Source organism: Lethenteron reissneri, chromosome 2, assembly GCF_015708825.2.
Source record: "Lethenteron reissneri isolate LAM-NWPU_2019-01 chromosome 2, ASM1570882v1, whole genome shotgun sequence".
NCBI lineage: Eukaryota > Metazoa > Chordata > Hyperoartia > Petromyzontiformes > Petromyzontidae > Lethenteron > Lethenteron reissneri.
The window spans coordinates 13768862-13789929 of NC_083780.1; the positions used below are offsets into that span (position 1 = coordinate 13768862).

Below are 21068 nucleotides of genomic sequence, written 5' to 3' on the forward strand. Positions count from 1 at the left end.
CCACTGAGCTACGTGGCTCTTTTTCAGAAGCGACCTGGCCACAAATGATAGCCCAACGAAGTGGCTTATCGCGTGGAAATTTATCGCAGCCAAATACTCTGAACGCACGTTTCTAAATGTGGAGGGACAAACCGGAGGACCTGGAGAAAAATCCTCACGACCACGAGAAGAACATGCAAACTCCAAATCTACAGCAGGCGACAGAGTCGGAATCGAACCCACAGCCCTCCTGTATCAGGCGAGGTAGTTAACATCTCCGAGCCACCATGTGCACAACACTTGAGGTGTGGGCAAGCACCCCTTCACGTTGGGCAAGGTGTGTTAGAATGCTGGTGTAATGCACGGGATACAGGCTCTCATTTCTTACAAAATGAGGAGAGGGAAAATGCTGTCCAAGTTCTGGTGGCACCGTGTAAAAAAGTGCATAAGATGTTAAAGGTGCATAGGTTAGGTATAACCAGACCCAATCACAATTCAATCTGATCAGATCCAAATCCAATTTACAGATGATTGGATTTCTTTGGTTAATGGCCGAATCTCATTGATGGTGATTGGATTATAACTGTTACAGAAATGCTACATTACCCAATAATGTATTTACACACTGAAAAAGTGAATACATTTAAATTCCTTTAAAACACTTTGTTATGGTACATCGGAGAATAATGAGTAGCGTGCATAAAGCCTTGAGCACATTGGCTTAAACACAAATTACACTCTGCTGATTTAAATATTGTTACACACTTGTTTACCCAGAAAAGCCCCACTGAATCTCAACTGTCTTTCACGAGGGTCCTGTAAAGTTTTGCAGTATCAATGACGATTTAAGTAATTTGGGAGAAAAATGTTACAATTCGGAAAAATGTAGACCAATGTGCCAGCACAAGAATGGACTATTCACGGGATACGGAACATCCACTGTGAACCAAACTACGCCTACGTTACGGTCAAAACACATGTGGTACTATTAACCAGGGCAGCCTGCTGGACTTGAACCACGGACCTCTGCAATGAGCAGCTAACGTGCCAACACTGGGCCCCGTCACCGGTAGCGCGGCGGTCAACGCGCTGCGTTACAAACCCGGAGACCCGAGTTAGATTCCTGCTCACGGCCAACAATCGTGACGAATATCCGAACCAATAATTAATGGGTCTCCCTTAGGTCGACTCGGCTTCAAATGAGCACCTGGTGCGATGTGTAAACATTGGCACTCGGGAGACAAAACGCGGCCGGGCGTGGTGCTGGCCACCCACCCCCTTAGTGTGCCGTCCCGGCTTTCATAGGTGCTACTCGCTGACAGCACTTACCCCAACAGTCTAGTAAGGCTACACGAGTCTATTAACCAGGACAGCCGGCTGGATTTGAACCGCGGTCATTTGCAACGAGCAGCTGACGCGCCAACACTGGGCCCTGTCGCCGCCCAAAATATATAAATCAGAATCTGTATTTATACTGAAGGAATCCGTTGAACTATAAAGCTCTTTTTCACAGATGTCCAGTCGGGGCGGGTAAGAACGATAGCTGTGCAAAGTACAAAGGTAAACAAAATCACCCCAATACACACACACCAATACAACTAAACCAGCCCCATCCTAACAGGTAAAGCCCACTGAGGTATTCACATATTTTTCAGAAGCGACCTGGCCACATATGAGAGTGAGCGACGGAGCAGATAAGTACACGGACACAAATGAGTTTTTACACACCATCTCCTCCCGGATCGAGTAGTCGGCTGTCTCCAGGTAGTTGAGCATTTCGGAGGTGATCTCCTGTGCATTGCTACGGTCGCACATGGCGTAGAGCAGGTCCACGGCTCGCTGGCGGACGCTCACATCCCTCTCGGTCTGCTCCATCACCACGCAGGGCAGCAAAGGGGCATTGCGGAGATTTGATTTTGACATGTCAGAGAAGCGAGAGAATGTTACAATATTTTTTACTTAATGCGGAACAACAAAGTCAGCAGTTTTTTCTTTTAATTTAAGGGAATTAAGCAGCAAACCGATCTATCGTTTCGGATAATTTAACTTAAACTGAGCAGACAAATCAGTGGTGGGGAGGGTTTCTGTTTTTGACAGGTGCAGCACTGACCCTGTGTGTCGGCATTGATTTCAAGACAAGTATGGACCAGTGTACAAGAGAATTTGCATTAGCGACGCTTTTTTTACATTCTCTAAAATGTTTAAAATATTCTAGCGAAGCAATTACATTCATGAGGAGCACAAATGTAAAATTTCGAGCAATTTTTTATTAACCGTGTGGTCAGTCTTCTGTATTTATTCCCTCCTCATCAGTCTCGCTCGCTATTATAAGTCTTCCGAAATTCTTCCGCCATGCAACTAATTGAATTATTTGTTACACGGGAAAACGCGTGCAGCCAGTTAGCCGGTGAGTTGTTTTGCTGGCACCAGCCCGCAGCAGTCACTAACATTAGTTATTAATTGTTTAAAAATTTTATTTTCTATTTTACCAGATAAGACTCACTTAGCTATACAGCTCTTTTTCAGAAGCGACCTGGCCACAAATGATAGCCCAATGAAGTTGCTCATCACATGGATATTTATAGCAGTCAAATACTCTACACCAGTGCTGCTTATAACCTTGACTACAGCCTGCACCACCCGTTGGTTCTCACAAAGGACATCTCGCACCCCAAGGGGGTGGCGTGCACCCCAGCTTAAGAACCACTGCTCTAAAAGCATGTCAATTCTACATCTGGTGAGAAAAACCAGAGGAACCGGACGAGCCCACGGGGAGAGACATACGCTAACTCTAAATATACCTCAGGTGTCAGGGTCGGGATCGAACCCACAATCTCCTGTATACCGGGCGAAGTAGTTAGCATTCACCACTGCGGCACCCTTATTGGCCAGGAAACTCAAGGCACAGATGATTTGTAACGGCAGCACGATGACGGAGGAGCAAGCACGTACCTTGAGGGCATTGATGACGGTTTCCTGGTGCTTCTTGACCGCCTCGTGCGAGAACTCCGACGATGCCAGCAGGCACATGCTCTCCAGGGCCAAGTAGCGCAGGTTCGTCTCGCGGTGCTGGAGGAACTGGCCCAGTTGGTTGCAGGCGCGCACCAGCAAATTTGGTTCGCTGGAGAGAGATGCCACCAATTACACCGGTGATCACTGTACCGTAATCACTCATCAGTAGCCGCATCACTGTCATCGTCGTCGTCGTCATCATTATCACAACACCCTCATCGTAAAATAATGCAGATGTGATATGTTGTGCAATAATGCAACAACCCGTTAAAATAGAACCAGAATATTTATTTATCCTGGAGAAATCCGATGAGCTATGAAGCTCTTTTTCACAGATGTCTAGTAAGGTGGATTAGAACATTACAATGACAAACAAAACAAAACAAAAATCACAAAAACTAAATAAAACTACTATAATTTTACCAGGTAAAGCCCATTGAGCTATTAGTTATTTTTCAGAAGTGACCTCGCCATCACGAATGTCAGCTCAACGAAGCGTAAATAGAACGCCATTTTTGCCACGGAGACCCGTGGGTGTGGAGCGAATCAATCAAGACGCTTCCATCATAAAATTGAGCAAAACCTGGGCCCCACCCGATTGGCCACGTTGACAAGAGGGGAGGAGGAAGGGGGCCCCCCCCACACCTGTCGTGATGAATGATGAGGTTGATGGCCTCAAAGAGCACGGCGTTCTTGGCATTTGAGTGCTGCACTTTCTTCGACTTCGGCGGCTCCTGCGCCTTGTTGAGGATGTTCTCCAGGCACTCGCTCAGACGCCCGCGCACTGCCGGGTCCTCTGTCACGCAGTAGGCGGGCACGCGGGGGAGAATGCAGGCGCACACGTGGGTGTGCGTGTGTGTGCGTGCACAGAAAAGTACACGTGAATAGGAGTGCACAACCAAAGCGTTCATGATGAACTACGAAGGCATCGATTAAATACAGCGAGGCAGAATGGCACTGTAAAGAATAAGGAGATGTCTCGCTGTGTCCTACCGTGGGGCACTGGGACGTACCAGCCCGCACTAAATGAATTACCATGTCAGGCAAACGTAATGTACCGAAAGCATCATGCATGACATGCTTATTGCGACATAATATTCACCGTGACAATGTGTGATTTGGAGAACCATGATGCACAGGCAGACGGCTCCCTGCCATTCATAAATATTTTTTTTGCGATAAGCCACGTAACGATGTGGCCAACTTTGTACCATCAAGGCACTCCACCACCCCACACATTGCCAAGCAAATTAGTCGATTGTAAACGCTCTTCGCAAACGATTCTCCGGGGAAAACCCTCGTGTTACGCGTGTTATGGGAGCGCCGTGTCACCTGTGGACAACATCGCGGCGTAGCCATCCAAAGTGACCGACGTACCGGGTGGTGGGTAGCACTGCAGCAGGCGCAGAAGCTTCACAGAGAGCCACGGCGCTGGCACAAAATAGTACGTGTAGTCCTGCAGATCTGTGTAAGAGGATGTCACGATCTGCTCCACCCACAATGCCACACACACACACAGAGGCCGTCACTTTTCTGGACAGACTATAAAAGCAAGTGTTATAAATAGTAAGTCATTATTCAAGGTGAAGTGTGTGGTAATGTATAACAGCACAACACAACCATAACACCACCACCACAGTGGCAATATGTTAACTATCTCGCCTGGTCGTGGGTTTGATCCTGGCCCTGACTTCCTCTATATTTGGAGTTTGCGTGTCTCTCTTTCTCACTGTGGTTGCTTGTATATTTCTCCGGGTCCTCGGGTTTTCCCCTCCACATTCAGAAACATGCACTTAGAGTATTAGCTGGAATAAATTTCCACGTGATAAGTCACCTCGTTGAGCTATTATTTGTGGCCAGGTGGCTTCTGAAAAAAGGTGTGAAATAGCTCAGTGGGCCTTGACCGGTAAAACAAAAGGTTGAGTTTAGCTGCCTCTGAATGCATAAATGACGTGTTCCTGACCACATCACAAAACCATCTGTATTATTTATTTTAAGTTACAGCAGAATACATGCCAGGTTCATCTATCAATTGGCAATTGGGGATGCGCGACCAGAAACTGATCGCAGGATTTGCAAGATCGTAGTGTGGTGTACACGCTGACGACATTATTGCAAAACACTCACTTGCAGACAAATACCGCCAACTTTACTCAGCCAACCACAGTAACAAGCACTCGACAACAAATACCAAACACACATCAACTCCTCCTGTAAAACTGCTTTCCCCAGTGCTAATAACGACACGGAGGCAGAGAGGTTATCACACTTGTGCTCTGAACCTGGCGACCCGAGTTCGATTCCTGCCCACTGCTAATACGAGTGCTGAGCGGTATATGAACCGGTCCTCATTACCACCCACTGCTCCCCGCTCCACCGGTGGAGGGGGACGCTCCCACCGCCCCCCCCCACCTCTAGCCAGCCTTCATCAACCCGCAATGGCCTGCGTGGTGAAGTATGCTAAAACAAGCCCCACAACGAACGTAGCACAGAGAAGCCTTCATCCATCAGCGGACTGGCAAAGGGCTGTGAATTATTTATTAACAATGACACCGCACCAAGAAATTTTGAGTTTAAAGTGGAGCCGACGTAGGAAAGACGACTATAGTAATTTCAAATACCAATTGCCATTAGCGTTGTAGGAAAGTACATCGATCGCTACACCACGGTGCACCCACATGGCATTTATTGATTGTAGCGGCAATGCTGTGTGCCAGCACGACACACGTTCGCCACTTTTGTCCCGCCAATAACAACGCTCGCTTGCAACCAACCACACCATTGTACTAACATTGAGGCCCGGGGCAAGGTTTTGGAGGGCACCAAGTCAAGATCGTAACGACATGGGTGGGGTTTCATTTTCTTGGTTCTTTCGGTAAAGTCACGTAGAAGGGAGATAATAAAATAATATAAATATAAAACAATAAAAATTCTCACGACGTTTCGACTGCAACACAAGCAATCATCATTAGGTGCGAAATCCACAGCAAGAAATTTTGAAAAAAGTGGCGTTTTTTCCTGAAACGTCGTGAGAATTTTTATTGTTTTATATTTATATTATTTCCCTTCTATGTGACTTTACCGAAAGAACCAAGAATATGAATCCCTTCAGTCACGAAAGCTTTAAATCAAAAGACATGGGTGGGGTTTAGCACGAATCGCACATGGGCAGCCACATGTTGTTTCCGCGCCCGTGTTTTTGAGCGAGGACAACGGCCGAGGGGGAGAGGGGGGCAAGTGTGTGCACACGCACCCTGCTGAGTCGCGAGACGGCGAGCGAGACGCTGCCCTTGTACTCCTCCGGGTTCTTCTGGGCCAGCGCTGTTATGAGACTCGTGGCTGCAGTCACCACCCCCTGAAGAGAAACGACACATTAACAAAGTGTTGCGCACTGAACAAATAGCAAGTTGTCGCACTCTGTCAAGCCCACGCAACTACCTCGCCTGGGATACAGGAGATCGTGGGTTCGATATCGACCCTGACGATGGCTGTATTTTTGGAGTTTGCGTGTTCTGTCTCCCTGTGGTCGTGTGGGTTTTTCTCCGGGTCCTCCGGCTCTTTCTTCCACATTTAGAAACAAGCGTTCATTTTACCAAGTAAGGCCCTCTGAGCTACGTAGCTCTTTTTCATAAGCGACCTGGCCACAAATGAAAGCCCAACGAAGTGGCTTATCACGTGGAAATGTATTGCGGATAAATATTCCAAAAGGCATGTTTCTAAATGTGGAGGGAAAAACTGGAGGACCCGGAGAAAAATCCACGCAACCACGGGGAGAACTTGCAAGCTCCAAATATACAGGCATTGTCATGGTCGGGATCGAACGCACAACCTCCTGTATACCAGGCAAGGTAGTTAACATCTCGCCGCCATGGCACCCTAGATAAGGTAGCCCCCCCCCCCCACCAAGCATACCGCATTTATCAGTCACCAAACCACATAAACATTATCAGCATCATCATGGCAGGCAGCATCCACACAAACGATTACATTTTTCAAACGCGCACACAAAAATATAATGTCCGTGGTGTGCATCAGCGTGAGAAGGAGGGCGAGCCGGGGTCTAGTACCATGTGTTGGTCGTTTAACAGGTGGATAACCCGCGATGTCCAGTCTCCCACGGGGATCACGTCCGGCGAGGTGCGGTAAAGCCGCAGCAAGCACAGTGCGGCGCTCTGCTTCACGCTGTCCATTGTGTCTCTGTTTCACACCGCCGTACGTGCAAACAAATAAACGCACGCGTGCAAGTTGCGGTGCCATCAACTTTAAAACCAGAGTCAACCGCTGCAAACGGAGGTATTGCAAAACGATGAACGAACTCTCTCCTGAAGCCCTCTCCTCGTGGCTAGCAGACCCCGATGTTGGCATTCAGCTGCTGAACTTATTGGTGCCATCGTGCGCAAGAATATAATAGGATCACAATCCTGGCACAGTGGGATTGGACACTGCGATAACCACTGAACCATCACTCCTCCAGGATTCAGTGGGCTACAGGGTGGCACTGGGCCCGATTCGAAGATTCCCGGACTCGGGCACCTTAAACCGTGTGAAGTTTGTAAGTCCTCCTCTTGTTCTGCCATGGTATTGCTCAAGCTTCTCCTGTTCACTCTTAAAGCTCAAGGGCCCCACACGGTGAAGAGATGTTAACTACCTCGCCTGGTAGACAGGAGGTTGTAGGTTTGATCCCGACCCTGACACCTGTATATTTGTAATTTGCATGTCCTATCCCCATGGTCGCGTGGATTTTCCTCCAGGTCCTGCGGTTTTTCCCTCTACATTTAGAATCGACATCACACGGTCAGAGTATCTGGCTGCTGCTATAAATTTCCACGTGATAAGCCACTTCGTTGGGCTATCATTAGTGGCCAGGTCGCTTCTGAAAAGGAGCTATGTAGCTCTGTGGGCCTTACCTGGTAAAACAAAAATAGCTTAAATAGTTTCATAATATGCGAGCACTCTCAAGACATCCCAATGCTGTTAATGTACCGGTAAATTAGTCAATTGGGATGAATACAGCAGCAGCAGGAGCAAAAACATCGCCTGCCTACTGCGACAACTTGGCGGAATTCTCCTGAAAATAAAGTCTAGCGATTCGGCGAGGCTTTCCTGTGTAAGCAAGCGTAATAACAATAATAGATTATAGAAACTAACTCTTCTTAAGACTTGCCTTCCCATTAAAACAAAAATTTAAGGGAGAAAAAAACTGCTCCTTTACTTTTTATTTCATAAACTTTGTTTTCTTACGCTATTCGTTGCACATGCTTGCAATCTACTTGCTCAGTCTGTGTTAGCCGCTGAGGTCAGGACAAGTTTCATATGCCCCCCCCACCCGTACCATTCCGCTGTGCAATGTGCACCGACGCCTATTTTAAATTGCGAGCGATTTTGGCACGTAATATAAAGATCGATCGATCGAAAAAACGCCACGCACACATGCAAGCGTGAAAAAACAGGGCGGGACGTACGAAGCGATGAGGAGCTTCGGGACCTCAGACGCCAGCGCCTCGGCCATCTCCCGACTGCCCACATTGGCGATGCAGTGCAGGGCAAGGTTGATGAAGATGGGGTTGCGGCTCGACAGGTCGTTGCGGATGGCATTGCTGATGAGCCTGATCAGCTCGCTGTTGGAGTTGACAAGCACCGAGATGAACAGGTAGCCCTGTCCAGGAAAATGAGGAAGAGATGCGAAATCCTCACGCGAGCACGAACCAAAGGATTTGCACGCGTACACACGAGCGCACGTTGCAACACGCACGCCTACGCGGCGACTCCCCCGCTTGACGCAACAGATGCGTTCCTGAAAATGCCAAGTCAAGCTAAATCGTGCAAAGTGAGAAATTACTGCATGTTTACACATTACAGGGCATGAATAAATAATAAAGCAATGAAAATATGAACCAAGTTTGCACGATAAAATTAGCATGCACTCATCTTATGGCGGGACAGAGAACCGAGATGAGGGTATGCCGCCATGCACTCTATCATTCAACGTACTGTATCATTTCGTTTAGCCGTGCAGCTAAAGAAAAATTAACCCGTAAAAACAAAGTTTTTCACTATAAATCCTTTATATGCGTGCCAGCCCACATTGGTCTTTGAAACGGGCGGCTAGAGTCCTCTCTTCCTTTGGCTTGAGATGGCTGCCATCTATGGGTCAGATGATTGCCTGCCACCATTAAGCAATTGGTAATTAAATATATATATTTTTCCTAAAATGTTGAAAATTTTGGAAAAAAATTTTCACGAAAATAAATTGTCACGCACGAGTCTGTGTGCAAAATGTCAGCTCGATTGGATCACGGGAAGTGGGTAAAAAAACGACCGAAAGATTTGCACGGTCGTAAGCGCGCAAGCAAGCAAGCAAGTGAACTTAATATAAAGGATTTAAAAATTCTTCGTCATCGACCGCTCAGAAACAGTGTTATAACGGGCAAAATTCCACATTATAATGGCACGCGTTCCCCGTTGTGCGAAAAGTGTTACCTCATTAAAAAGAACTGCATCGTCAAGAAAACGCGGTGTGTGAACACGCGTTAAGCGAGAACTTACCGTACATGTGTACACCCTGGTACGCATGTTTAAGAAACAGCGCGTGTGTGGGTGCACGCATTAACGTGTGTACATATTACTGTTGGGCTGTGAAAATATGTTCGAAGAATTGCAATAATTTGTGAAAAGTCACGCTGAAAGACATTTTTAAATGACGGACATTGGGCAGTTACGGCTGCTTGCGCGTCCAACAGCTTCGTGTGACCACAGCGCAATGATACTAACGGTGCCGCTGTATCTGCCGATGATCTTTATGACGATGATGCTCTTGACACCTGCTGTTGAGCAGAGGCATGAAGTCCCACCCATCCACGTGTATGTGTGTTAAGCATGGGTGTAGTGCGTAGCGCATCGCTCTATGAACCCGGCGACCTGCGCTCGATTTCCGCTCAAGACCAAAAACAGTGGCGAAAATGTTTTCAGCGGACAAACGTTCCTAGCCACCGTCGGGCATGATTAAGCTGGAGTTCGAATCCCGCTCACGATGGCGAAGCCATCGACATTGAGGCAGTGCCGTTACCGTGTGCGCAAATGCCACTTACAATCTGTTTTTCAGTGTATTTGTTGGAGCTGAGCAGATTGACAGCCTCCATGTGCCCGAAGTCAATGTCATGGCCCAGAAGAAAAATAAACAGCAGCTTGCACACATACTTCTTCTTGCTGTATCCATCCAACGCCTTGTCACCTACAAGCACACGGATATAGAGGAATGGACACGCATGAAAAAACATAGGATGCAGTTTTCCTATGTGGTCAAGTGTACATATATATTTGTTTAAAAAGAGTTGCCAAGCACAGGGCCAAAGACGACAGTCAAGCGGCCAGCAACAAACGGCACCGTGAAGGCGAAGAACACAAATGGGAACTCTCGCGGATGAGAGTCTCACCCCGCGTTAGATAACGGTCCACGGAAGGAGGTATCACAGAACTGCTTCCGAGTGCTCTCTTACCTACGAGGGGGCAGCACTATCCAACCCAGCATGCTACAGAGAGCAGTGTTCATCGCATGATAGAACTTCGAATTTGTTTTGTTATTAACAAAAGCTGGAATTTAGATGAATTCAATGCTAAACCGCATTTTATTAGGTTTTTGTGTGTGAAGACATTGGTTATCAGGGGCACAATAAACAACATTACAGGCAGTTTCCTGGAATGAAACCCCGGATATTAGGTGCCAGCTCAGCACTCTATCTTCCGAGTCACCCGGCCACTTTTTTTTTAAGCGAGCTTGAAGGGCATTGCGCAACATATTTTCTTGGTACGTGGTCGTGCAAAACACAGAGCGGCTAAAACAATAAAAACACCACTTCCCAATTACGCAGGAAGAGTGATGCTGACATCGCTGCTGGTTGTGACGCAAGCCCAAGTAACTTGCTGCTTTTGCAGGAAAAGCATTAAGCGTGCAAACCCGCATCCCTTGCCGCCAAAATCAGGGCTCTCTTCTCTCCTGGGTCACCTGCTCAAGATGTGTTTTGCGTGTATATATACACACACAAGGTTGGTATGAAAATAGCTCTGGACTGTTGATTAACCCATCAAATCTTCAAGCATAATTTTAAACACCCCAACTAGTTTTTTCAGTCTCGAACACTGTAACAACCTAAAAAACACGTCGCTTAAACTTTAAGATTCAACCCCAAAAACTGTACGGTGTTGTTTTAATTAGGTTGCAGAATACTGACGTAGAGCTATGCAGTCAGTAGTACACGTTTAGTTTTCCCCTCCGCACACTGGAATCCATAAACAAACGCCAAGAGGCCGCCGCTGTAACAACCAGAATAACAGGACTCCCACTTGGTGAACGCAGCACCTCACGACGTCCGTGCCCGGCGCACCTAAACATCAGGTGGCCCGTGACCTTTAACTCTTTTAAAAGCCCATGTGCGTCTCTTGACAATGACGTTGCCGATTTACATTTGGTTCCCCAATAATACATGCGCTCCGCTCGGCCCCCCGCTCCGACCCACAAATACGAGGGAGACATCACCACAGCGATATACTACTCCACTGCTTTGGTTGTCTGGGCCTGACCACCTAAATATGAAATCGTAGTTGTTGCTCTGCATCTAACATCAGCAGCAGTACGGAAGTAGAAGTGCAATTCTGACCGCTCATTTCTCAATGCTTTTGCACGTAAACTTTTCAGCTTTTGTTCCAATTTCTTTTCCGTTAGTATTTCAATCCTTACAGCTGCAGTACGCAGGCAGATGGTACACTCATCATCTTCACTAGCCACCATTGACACACTGCTGGAGGAGGACTCACCCAAAGCGGCTGTCGTGTATCCTGTTCGGTCCCACTACGCAACAATCCACCCAACTGCGGCACACGATCCGATTTCAATCGCTCAGAATTTGAACGAGCCTAGGTATATTGAACCAAAACTGAACCTTCCGAGTGAAACTCACTGCTAACGGGACGGTAAAAAGCCACGCCGAAAGCATGGAGTCAAACTCGCAACTAACTGACGTGCATGGTGAACTGCCATGCAGAAAGGTTGCTTCCGAGTACTCGCATGGCATTATGAAGGGCGTGTGCGAAGAGTGTAACAGATATGTAGGACAGGAAAGATATTTCAAAGGCAGCTATAATACATTGTTAATATGGTTTTGTATCAAGCATAACAGATGTCACCAACAAAATTGACATGAATCCCTGAATGCTTTCCTGCCACTGGTGCACGAGATACTTTCTTGTTGGTTTTTCAGCTTTGTAAAAGCTTACAAAAATGGGGGCAAAGCACAATGTGTTTTTTTATGAACTTTTATCTCCGCTGAAGAGGCACACTTCCAAGTTGCAGCCAAAAATGTTGACAGGCCGAGAACAAATTACGAATTAATATAGGTTCTCTCCCCTTAGGCCATGCCGAATATGTCTGCAGTGGAGGACTGGCTAATATAAACACCACCCCCCTGGGCACAAATAACAACACGAGGCAATTATGGCTATAAGGTACTGAAGAGACATAATAAAGAAAAACACCATTGCCACCACCTCATCTATTGGTGATGGCTGTCACAAGGCTGAGTGCAGAATACAACAAAAATTTTGTGGTGTCAGCTTGGATAAGCAAAATATACTGGGATTACAAAATATTTTTGCCGTTTAAAGACACTTCGTTGTTAAAACAATTATCATTCGTTTCTGGTCTGCATGCATTTTCTCTTGCTATTAACTTGTCTCCAGAAAAAAGTGCATAATTTAGATATCGTTTTGAACTAACATAGTTAAAAGCTTTGTGTTCCAGGCTGCCAGACGCGTGCATGAAGCTTTATTAAATGAGAAAAAAGCATGTAATAACGTTACGAGCGATATATCAAAGTCTGGTGGTTTAGAGACAAGGCTGACAGCATTGTACATGCAATGTGGTGGTCACATGACATGCATGCAAAGCATGATGGGAGTGCCTTCCTGCTGTTTTGTCAGCATCCATGTGTTGTTATTTAAATGTTTCCAGTCCGCACGCACGTTCCTGTTGTGATGGGGTTTTATATTTATTTATAGAAAGCTTTGGATTTGTGCTGAGGGAGGGGAGGGGGGGTCGGGGTCCCCAAAGTGTAAAGATAATCCCTCTGCATATATATGCTCGCAGGCCATAGGGCAGCAGTCAACAAAGCCGACTCCACTGATGAGGCCTAATGATGATGAAACTGGTCTACAGCCGTCTCCGTTTCACTGCTGCCCGTCCCATTCATCAGCGCCTCAATAACGTCCCTCGTCATCGCTTGAAGTCACGTAAGGCCCTTTTGGACCCATGCGCTTAACCTTCAAAAATGTGAATTCAACCCCGATGAAGCTTGGAGAGCTGAATGGAGTTCAAATGAACTCGCAAACAAACACCTTGTGGAAGACCCAGAGCAGATTATCACTGGGTTTGGTCTTCCACGAAGCTCACGGTCCAGCCTAAATTGCATCCAATGCACGGCAGATGCAGATGCCTGATGCACAAATGGAAAGTTAAAAACTTTCCAGTAGTGTGTGACTGTGGTCATCCAGAACAGACCGTACAACGTATGTAACGACAAAATGCCCAATCCACAAATAGGAAGGGGACATCACTGCGATAACATTCCGCTGCTCCTGATGCGGTTATCTGGCTTGGCCACTTAAAAATATTAAAATGTAGTAGTTGTTGCTCTGCATCTACGTCAGCAGCCATATGGAAGAAGAAAACGAAGACTTGCTGCCTGTTAAGATGGCCACACTTAAAACACCAGGTTGTTTTGAGTTGATGGCTTAAACAACAATAAACAGAAATTAAGCTACCGAGCAGGGGAGCGCAGACGAGCTTAAGAGTGTTGTTCGTGCGATGTGACCGAGTCGCATTGCACGTGACATGGACGCAAGGCACGACAGGAGTTGCGCCTACCTGCTGTTTGCGAGCAGCACACCTTTGCGCGTCATGGCATCATGGCATCATGGCACCTTACCGATGCGATGTGAAGCAACAGTTTGACGTCACTTCGACAGTCGCGTACATTTTTAAAGAAATACAACTTTGGAAACTTCTAAAATCAAACCTCATAGCTTCTCTACCCGAGCCGAGTCGGGAACCTCACACATGCCGAGGGAATGCAGTAGGCAGCGTACACACGTCATAAAACACCAATGGCCATGCTGCGTGTAGGAATGTACGACCAACTTCTTTCGCACCGTGCACAGCCAACCGTGCTCATCCGAGGTGCGGGAACACATCATGCTCACCACATTATGAGTGATGGTATGATTGTGGGGACTAATAAAACATTTTGGTGGAGTGAGGACTACAAATCAGCGGCGGCCTTTTTGTATGTTGTCTACAGATTTGACGAGGCAGACTTGTAATTAGCAGAGTCCATACTCTTTGGTTCTTTCGGTAAAGTCACGTAGTTAGAAATAAAATAAAATAAAACAAATCACGACGTTTCGATCGCAACACAAGCCGTCGTCGTCATCAGGCGACCGCTTGTGTTGCGATCGAAAAGTCGTGATTTTTTTTATTTTATTTCTACCCACGTGGCTTTACCGAAAGAACCAAAGAGTATGGATTCCTGCAGTCACGAAAGCTTCAAATCAAGAATTAGCAGAGTCTTTAAGCGATTACAATTGAAAGGCTTGGAGCAGATAAGGCGGCAGAGTTCGCAGACACATTAAAGGAGATGCAGTTAACGTCTTACACAGTTCACGCTCCCTCGTCGCATGGATTTTTCTCCAAGTCCTCCGGTTTTTCTTGGGAATAATTTGCAAATAAAGCCCTTTTTCCTCATTAGTAAGCACCTTTGCCTGTGCTGGCTCACCGATGACACACCGGAGGATCAAGGTGACGCCATTTAACTTGAGACTTACAAAATTGCTCGGAGATATCGCCAATTTGTAAACATTTTATACAGATCAGCAGCAACGCCAGGGGGGGGTCTTAGGAAAGTGACGAAACTCACCTTTGAATTTGGAGCGAATATTAGCAAGCTCCTTATTAATCCTCTTGATCTCGGCTTCTTTGCTTTTGCCTGCATGAAAAAATGAACAGAGGGCACAGGAGCACACACGGAGAAAACGACAAACATGATTAAAACCTTAATTTCGGTGGGCCACATTACTTAACTCTGACATGCCCGACCTGAGTCAGCAGTGACAGAGTCCTTGAGACACGGCGGGTTTTTTTGTATTCACGTTAATCAAGCAAATGTTAGGGTAACACTGCATCCTCCACACAACAGTTTGAAAGCGAAGCCAAGTCGACAACGTTTTAAATCTTGAACATTGCGTTCCGTGTAATGAAGCATTTAAAATATACCAACGTTTTAAATCTTGAACATTGCGTTCCGTGTAATGAAGCATTTCAAATATACCAACTGTTTTTCACATGGTGAACGCACGACAACGGCAAGGAATGATTGCACGACATTACGCTACGGTCCTGCATCCCGCAACACTGCTTGTCCAGACAGCGACGTTTGCGCTCAGCAACATACGAAACGGTTCGTGAAATCAAATGCATCTCTTACCTGCATTGATCAATGGGGTGGGGTAGAGAATGTAATGAAGAGTTCAAGAAAATGTGTGGATATGAAATGCTGCCTCCGAACGTGCGAAACAAGAATGGAATTGCAACCAAATTCGAGTCCGGATTGGATGTGGATATTAGCCGACAATCAGCAGGATCCAGAAATGAAATCGGATCAGATGCCGACCTGAATTAGATAACGGGAGAAATCAGCATGATAACTTTATATCCCTGATTGTAGTATATATATAAAATGAATGTTTGCAATTTTTGATTTCTGAAAAAATAACCACGGTTTACTGCGAAAAGGTACTAAAGTTATTATAATGCATTCATAATATACATATGGGAATATTCATATACGAAACAAGTAAATATGAGAACAGTAGTCTCAAGACTCTGTGTGGTAGCTTTTCTGGATAACGGGTATATTTACATAGCGTATATATTTACCAAGCGTATATATTTACATAGCGTATATAAATGTACCACTGAAGAAAAATCCCTGGGAATTAACAACGATCAACCCAATTTTATGTTACGGATGTCAGTTTAGTTCTCAGCGAAACAGGCATCAACAGAACCCTCAAAAATGTATAGTAATGTTCTTGATTGCAAGGCCAACAGGCGCTGGTGGCCTTTAGTGCAGCACCCGACAAACACATAAAATGTGAAAACACCTCCCCACCCCCATTATCGTGCTGCTGTCAAACCCCAATGCCTTCAAATGTGTGGTGGCCCTCACACTGATGATTCTTATCGGCGAAAGTGGCACCCCCCTCTGAACATTAGTGAAGAACAGCGTTGTAAAGGTACCTTCATTCTATTCATCTGTGTTTACATTAGTGATTTACGTCTGCACAGTCAGCAATGATAGTACGTGTCCCGAGGGCTTGGACCTCCAAGAGACTCGGCACATGCACTTCAGAGCTGCGTTGCTAAGTAGCGGGTGCACTAGCGCGTCATCGTGTAGCACACATTCATGTGGCTACTGCACGTCAGCCTTATCGTCTCCTACAAGAAGACAATGCTATGTTCAGTCCCAGGTATATACATACTGTATGTTACATATAGCAATGATACCAGGAAAAAAAATACTTATGCGGCAATAATTTATCGTCCATTATTTTTCAGAAAGAACAAAACATTTCTACGGGTTTATTGTCTGATATTTTAGCAAGAAAACCCATGCTTATGCATCATAAGTTTTACACTTTATAACCTGTGTATATATGTTTGTTATTTTCTGACCGAAAACTATTATCAGGAGGTTTGGATGATAAAATGTGGCCAAGCATCAGCGATTTCCCACCCCCCCTCCCCCGTCAAATATGAAATGGCGGTGCAGCATCGAACGAGCGGACCTGCTGCAAAATGTGTCATTATCGCGTGCGGGAAAAAATTGATGTGAAGAAAATATAAATACAGTACGTGTACTGTACACGGTTATAGATATTGATTACGTGTTATTCTGAAACATGGTTCACTAATATTGAGCATTTAAGAGATAGAGGGTTTGAAACGTTAAGATTTTGCATTGGGGTTCAGCCACCTCACACCCCTCCCTCGTGATCCACTAGCGTACATCATTAATTAGTGGAACGTTAATTAAACATGCATTACAATAGCTGACGTTTCGTTGGGGCTTCAAGTACATTAACTGGAGAGAGGTGGTATTGTAACTTACAACAGTTGAGTAATGTATGCACCATGCTATAATTACAATGCAAGTTTATACGCAAGTGGTGTAATAAATTATATCGCTAAAATAGCGGTGGGATGGTTGCACGTTGGAACGGTTGGTTGGATGTCAACAGAAGGAAGAGCGGCACGCGTCATTTCAGTCAATGCAGGCGAACCAATGACGGCAAGTGATGCAGGAGAAGCTATGCGATGGGCTTGGGGCGGGTCAATGCAGCTCAGTATAAATATAAACGCGAAGTCTATGTCCGTGTGTGTGTGCTAGCACGTGCTCGCTAACAGCACTTGCCCCTATAGTATGTTAAGGCTATATGGGGGATCTTTATTTTTTGTGTGGCTAGCACGTCTGCTACAGCAGAAGTGTAGGGATTCCAACAAGACCTACATCTCTGCTTTATTGACCTGGTCAAGGCCTATGATACCATCAGTAGGCCTGGGCTCTGGGTTGTTATTCGTGCTTTCGGAGTCCCCGACTCTCTGCTCACAATCATTCATGATGGTGAGCAGGCCCGGGTAAAACTATGTGGCCGGGAGTCGGAGCCATTCCCTGTTCACCTTGGGGTGCGACAGGGATGTCCATTATTTAACAACGATTTCGATCACGTAGTTCGTAAAGCCTTCGATGGCTGTACCGGAGAAATTTCCATCTGGTACAGATACAATGGGAGGCTGATCGATGCCCTGGTGCGGTAAAGGGATGGCTCTGTATTGGTCAACAATGTTACGTATGCCGATGATCTGGTGATTGCTGCTCATTCAGAGGAGTTGGAGGCACTGCTGCTGAACCTGGAGCATGCCACTAAGAGGTGGGGCCTTACAATCAGCCCCACAAAAACTAAGCACCTGCCTGGGTATTTTGTAGCATCAGACACTCAACCCCCACAACTCTCAATTGGCAATGGGGCAGTTGTGGAGAGAGTGGAGAGTTTTCCAAACCTGGGCAGTGTGCTCATGACCAGCTCTGGTTTGACAGCAGAGGTCTCACTCCGAATCAGTCGAGCGGCATTATCTTTTCATCGGCTGCGTAACGCTGTGTGGAAGCTACCTGGTCTTTCGCTCCACAAGAAGCTTTGTTTCTGCTGAGCCACAGTTATGCCCTCCCTTCTCTACGCTTGCGAAACATAGACTCCCCAAATGGAACATCTTTGCCAGTTCTAAACGTTTACACTGGCCTGCCTAAAATTCATCCTGGGTTTAACCTGGCTGGATTGTGCGAGGAGTTCACAAATCCTTGAAATATCTGGACAAAGTCCCATCGATGAGCTCCTCTGGAAGACAAGGGTGCGTTGGCTGGGTCATGTAGCCCGCATGCCCAGCCACCACATGCCGAAACAGCTTTTTTTCGGCCAGATAGAGGAGGCTAAATGGGCGCGGCACAGGCTAGATAAGAGATAGAGTGATGTTGTAACAAGAATGATGTGGATCTGAGTGGACTTGCCGATGACTGATACCAAGTGTCAAGATGCTACTGGGCAGTTGGAGGCAGTCGCCCTCCAGCAACAATAAACGGCAGAGGAGCAACGGGTGACAACAACGAGCAGAGCGCCGGGCGGCTAAAACACAGCAAGTTGGCACAGTAGGCGGCACAGGTGGTGCATCGACCAGACATCTCAAATCGACCCATGGCACCTGGGTCTGCCCCGTGATCTCCTGCCAGCGGGTGTTTGACACTTCACGTGGCCTTAACGTGCACATCGCTTGGCACAAGCGCCGTGGGGACGTCACCGCCACTTCGTGGCGAATGGCGGTTGTTGTTGTTGTTAGCATGCTCACAACATGAGTGGAGCGCCGAGCGGCTAAAATGCAGCAAGTTGGCACAGTAGGGGGTACAGCTGGTGCATCTACCAGTCATTTCAATGAGCCAACTAATGGCACCTGGGTCTTCAACACTTCACGTGGCCTCAAAAAGTGCACCTGGCCTGGCACAGGCGCCATGGTGACGTTACCGTCCCTTCGTGGTGAATGGCGGGTATTGGTGCTAGCACACACGATTGGCATGGTTGGCTTCGTACGGTGCGAAAGAAGTTTCAACATACAACAACACAGAGAGCCTCGCCACATTCGCTGTGCATATCAAGAGACAAACAAATGCCAGACCTTTTCATTTCAATGGCTATCCTTGCACACGATGGCAGCAGCCCCAAAGTAATTCAGGAGATGAATGCCAAAGTCGAGGTCTGCTGCTGCTACTGGTCACGACTAGAGGGCTTCAGCAGAGCAAGAGAGTTTGTGTCATGTCGCTGTTCTCCTCCTCCGTTGAAGGAACACAACCACAGTGGGTTAACTTTGTGGTCCATAGGTTGTGTTGCATGGCCACAATCACACTACTGTGGCTTGTATCTGTAATGTATCTTTGTGGGTCTCTATGTATCTCCAAGAGTCACTATGTATCTCTATATGGGTTTATACTATACGGTCAATAGTTTGGGTTGCATTGCCACAATCACACTCCTACTGTGGCTGGTCTTTATTGTATCTCTAAGAGTCTGCTGCTGCTGGACATGACGAGGGGGGGCTTCAGGGAGAGAGAGTTCGTGTAGCTACACTGGGTTTAACTACACGGTCCACTGTTTGGGTTGCGCTGGCCACTATCTGAACAGTTGTCCAAGGGGTAGCACAAATATGTTTCTGGTGTCAGCGAAGTACAACACCGTCGTAGTGACGACTGCGCCAGTCTCAACGGGACCGCTTGTTACGGCTTAGCGAACCCGGGCCCTGGGAACCACTGCTCAGTCGTTTGCCGCTTGAGTCCACCGATCGGCAGAGAGAGAGAGAGACAGAGGGAGCCGACAAGAGCTTCTGCTCGTGCATTCCAATCCCTCAAATTTCGGAGTGCAGACTGCGGTGGTTGACGAAACGGCCCACATCGTCTGGGATGCGCGGCCACCATCTTTCAATAATCCGCAGGCCAAGGTTAACACCAATACAATGATGTACGTGGCCGGCAGAGCTGCTACCACAATGAGCCCGAAAACTCAAAATTTCGGAAGGGTCCTGCATAGGATTGAGATGGTTTGGTCAACAAAAAACCCAAATTAAATACACTGCACACTTTTAACTACGAATAATGATTTAACATAGTCTGTTTAACACGTAGGCTTTCGCTATCAATATCATCCAAAATATGTTTTTTTGTTAAATCGCGTAAATATAAATGTGTCGTTAAACCCGCCACAGCCAATTAGTAAGGTTTAGTGTCACGTAAAAACAACATGTCGATTCGTCACTAGTACAGCACAACGGTGTGTTGGACAGCAAATCCACAACGTTTACAATCCGAGTACGACGTTTCGCCAGTAATTACAAGTAGCATCATCAGGCAGACAGCCAAATTTGTGGAGAAATCCTCCTCCTGTTTCGTTCCCTAAATAGAGGGAAAGATGTGATGACGTGATTTGTGAGCAGTTCACGTGTGAAGTGGCGGTGGGGCGGAATGAATGAATGCATAGAAATTACAATGGGTAATCCATTGTCGGTTGGGTTATATATATATATGTTTACGTACGTGCTGATGTGTCGTGAAAATAATGTGCAGGTTTTGATTGAAAGCTTTCGTGACTGCAGGGATTAATATTCTTGGTTCTTTCGGTAAAGTCACGTAGAAGGGAAACAATAAAATAATAAAAATATAAAACAATAAAATGATCACGTTTCGATTGCAACACAAGCAATCATCATCAGGTGTGAAAACCACAGCAAGCACATTTTCTTGCTGTGGTTTTCACACTTGATGATCGAAACGTCGTGAAAATTTTATTGTTTAATATCTTTATTATTTTATTGTTTGCCTTCTACGTGACTTTACCGAAAGAACCAAGAATATAAATGTGCAGGTTATTAGTACGCC

General features: G+C 46.3%; 1 protein-coding gene across 1 annotated transcript in view; it reads right to left on the reverse strand.

The window, feature by feature from the left end:
• LOC133340769 (AP-2 complex subunit alpha-2-like) overlaps nt 1-21068 on the reverse strand; it is a 44928-nt gene that overhangs the window by 21782 nt on the left and 2078 nt on the right. Inside the window, exons 2-10 of the mRNA XM_061549155.1 lie at nt 14955-15023; nt 10080-10222; nt 8454-8647; nt 7059-7188; nt 6245-6346; nt 4369-4477; nt 3637-3787; nt 2932-3100; nt 1708-1845 (exon numbers count right to left, since the gene is read on the reverse strand). Coding sequence (XP_061405139.1) covers nt 1708-1845; nt 2932-3100; nt 3637-3787; nt 4369-4477; nt 6245-6346; nt 7059-7188; nt 8454-8647; nt 10080-10222; nt 14955-15023 — 1205 coding nt within the window. The remainder of the gene's footprint in view (nt 1-1707; nt 1846-2931; nt 3101-3636; nt 3788-4368; nt 4478-6244; nt 6347-7058; nt 7189-8453; nt 8648-10079; nt 10223-14954; nt 15024-21068) is intronic.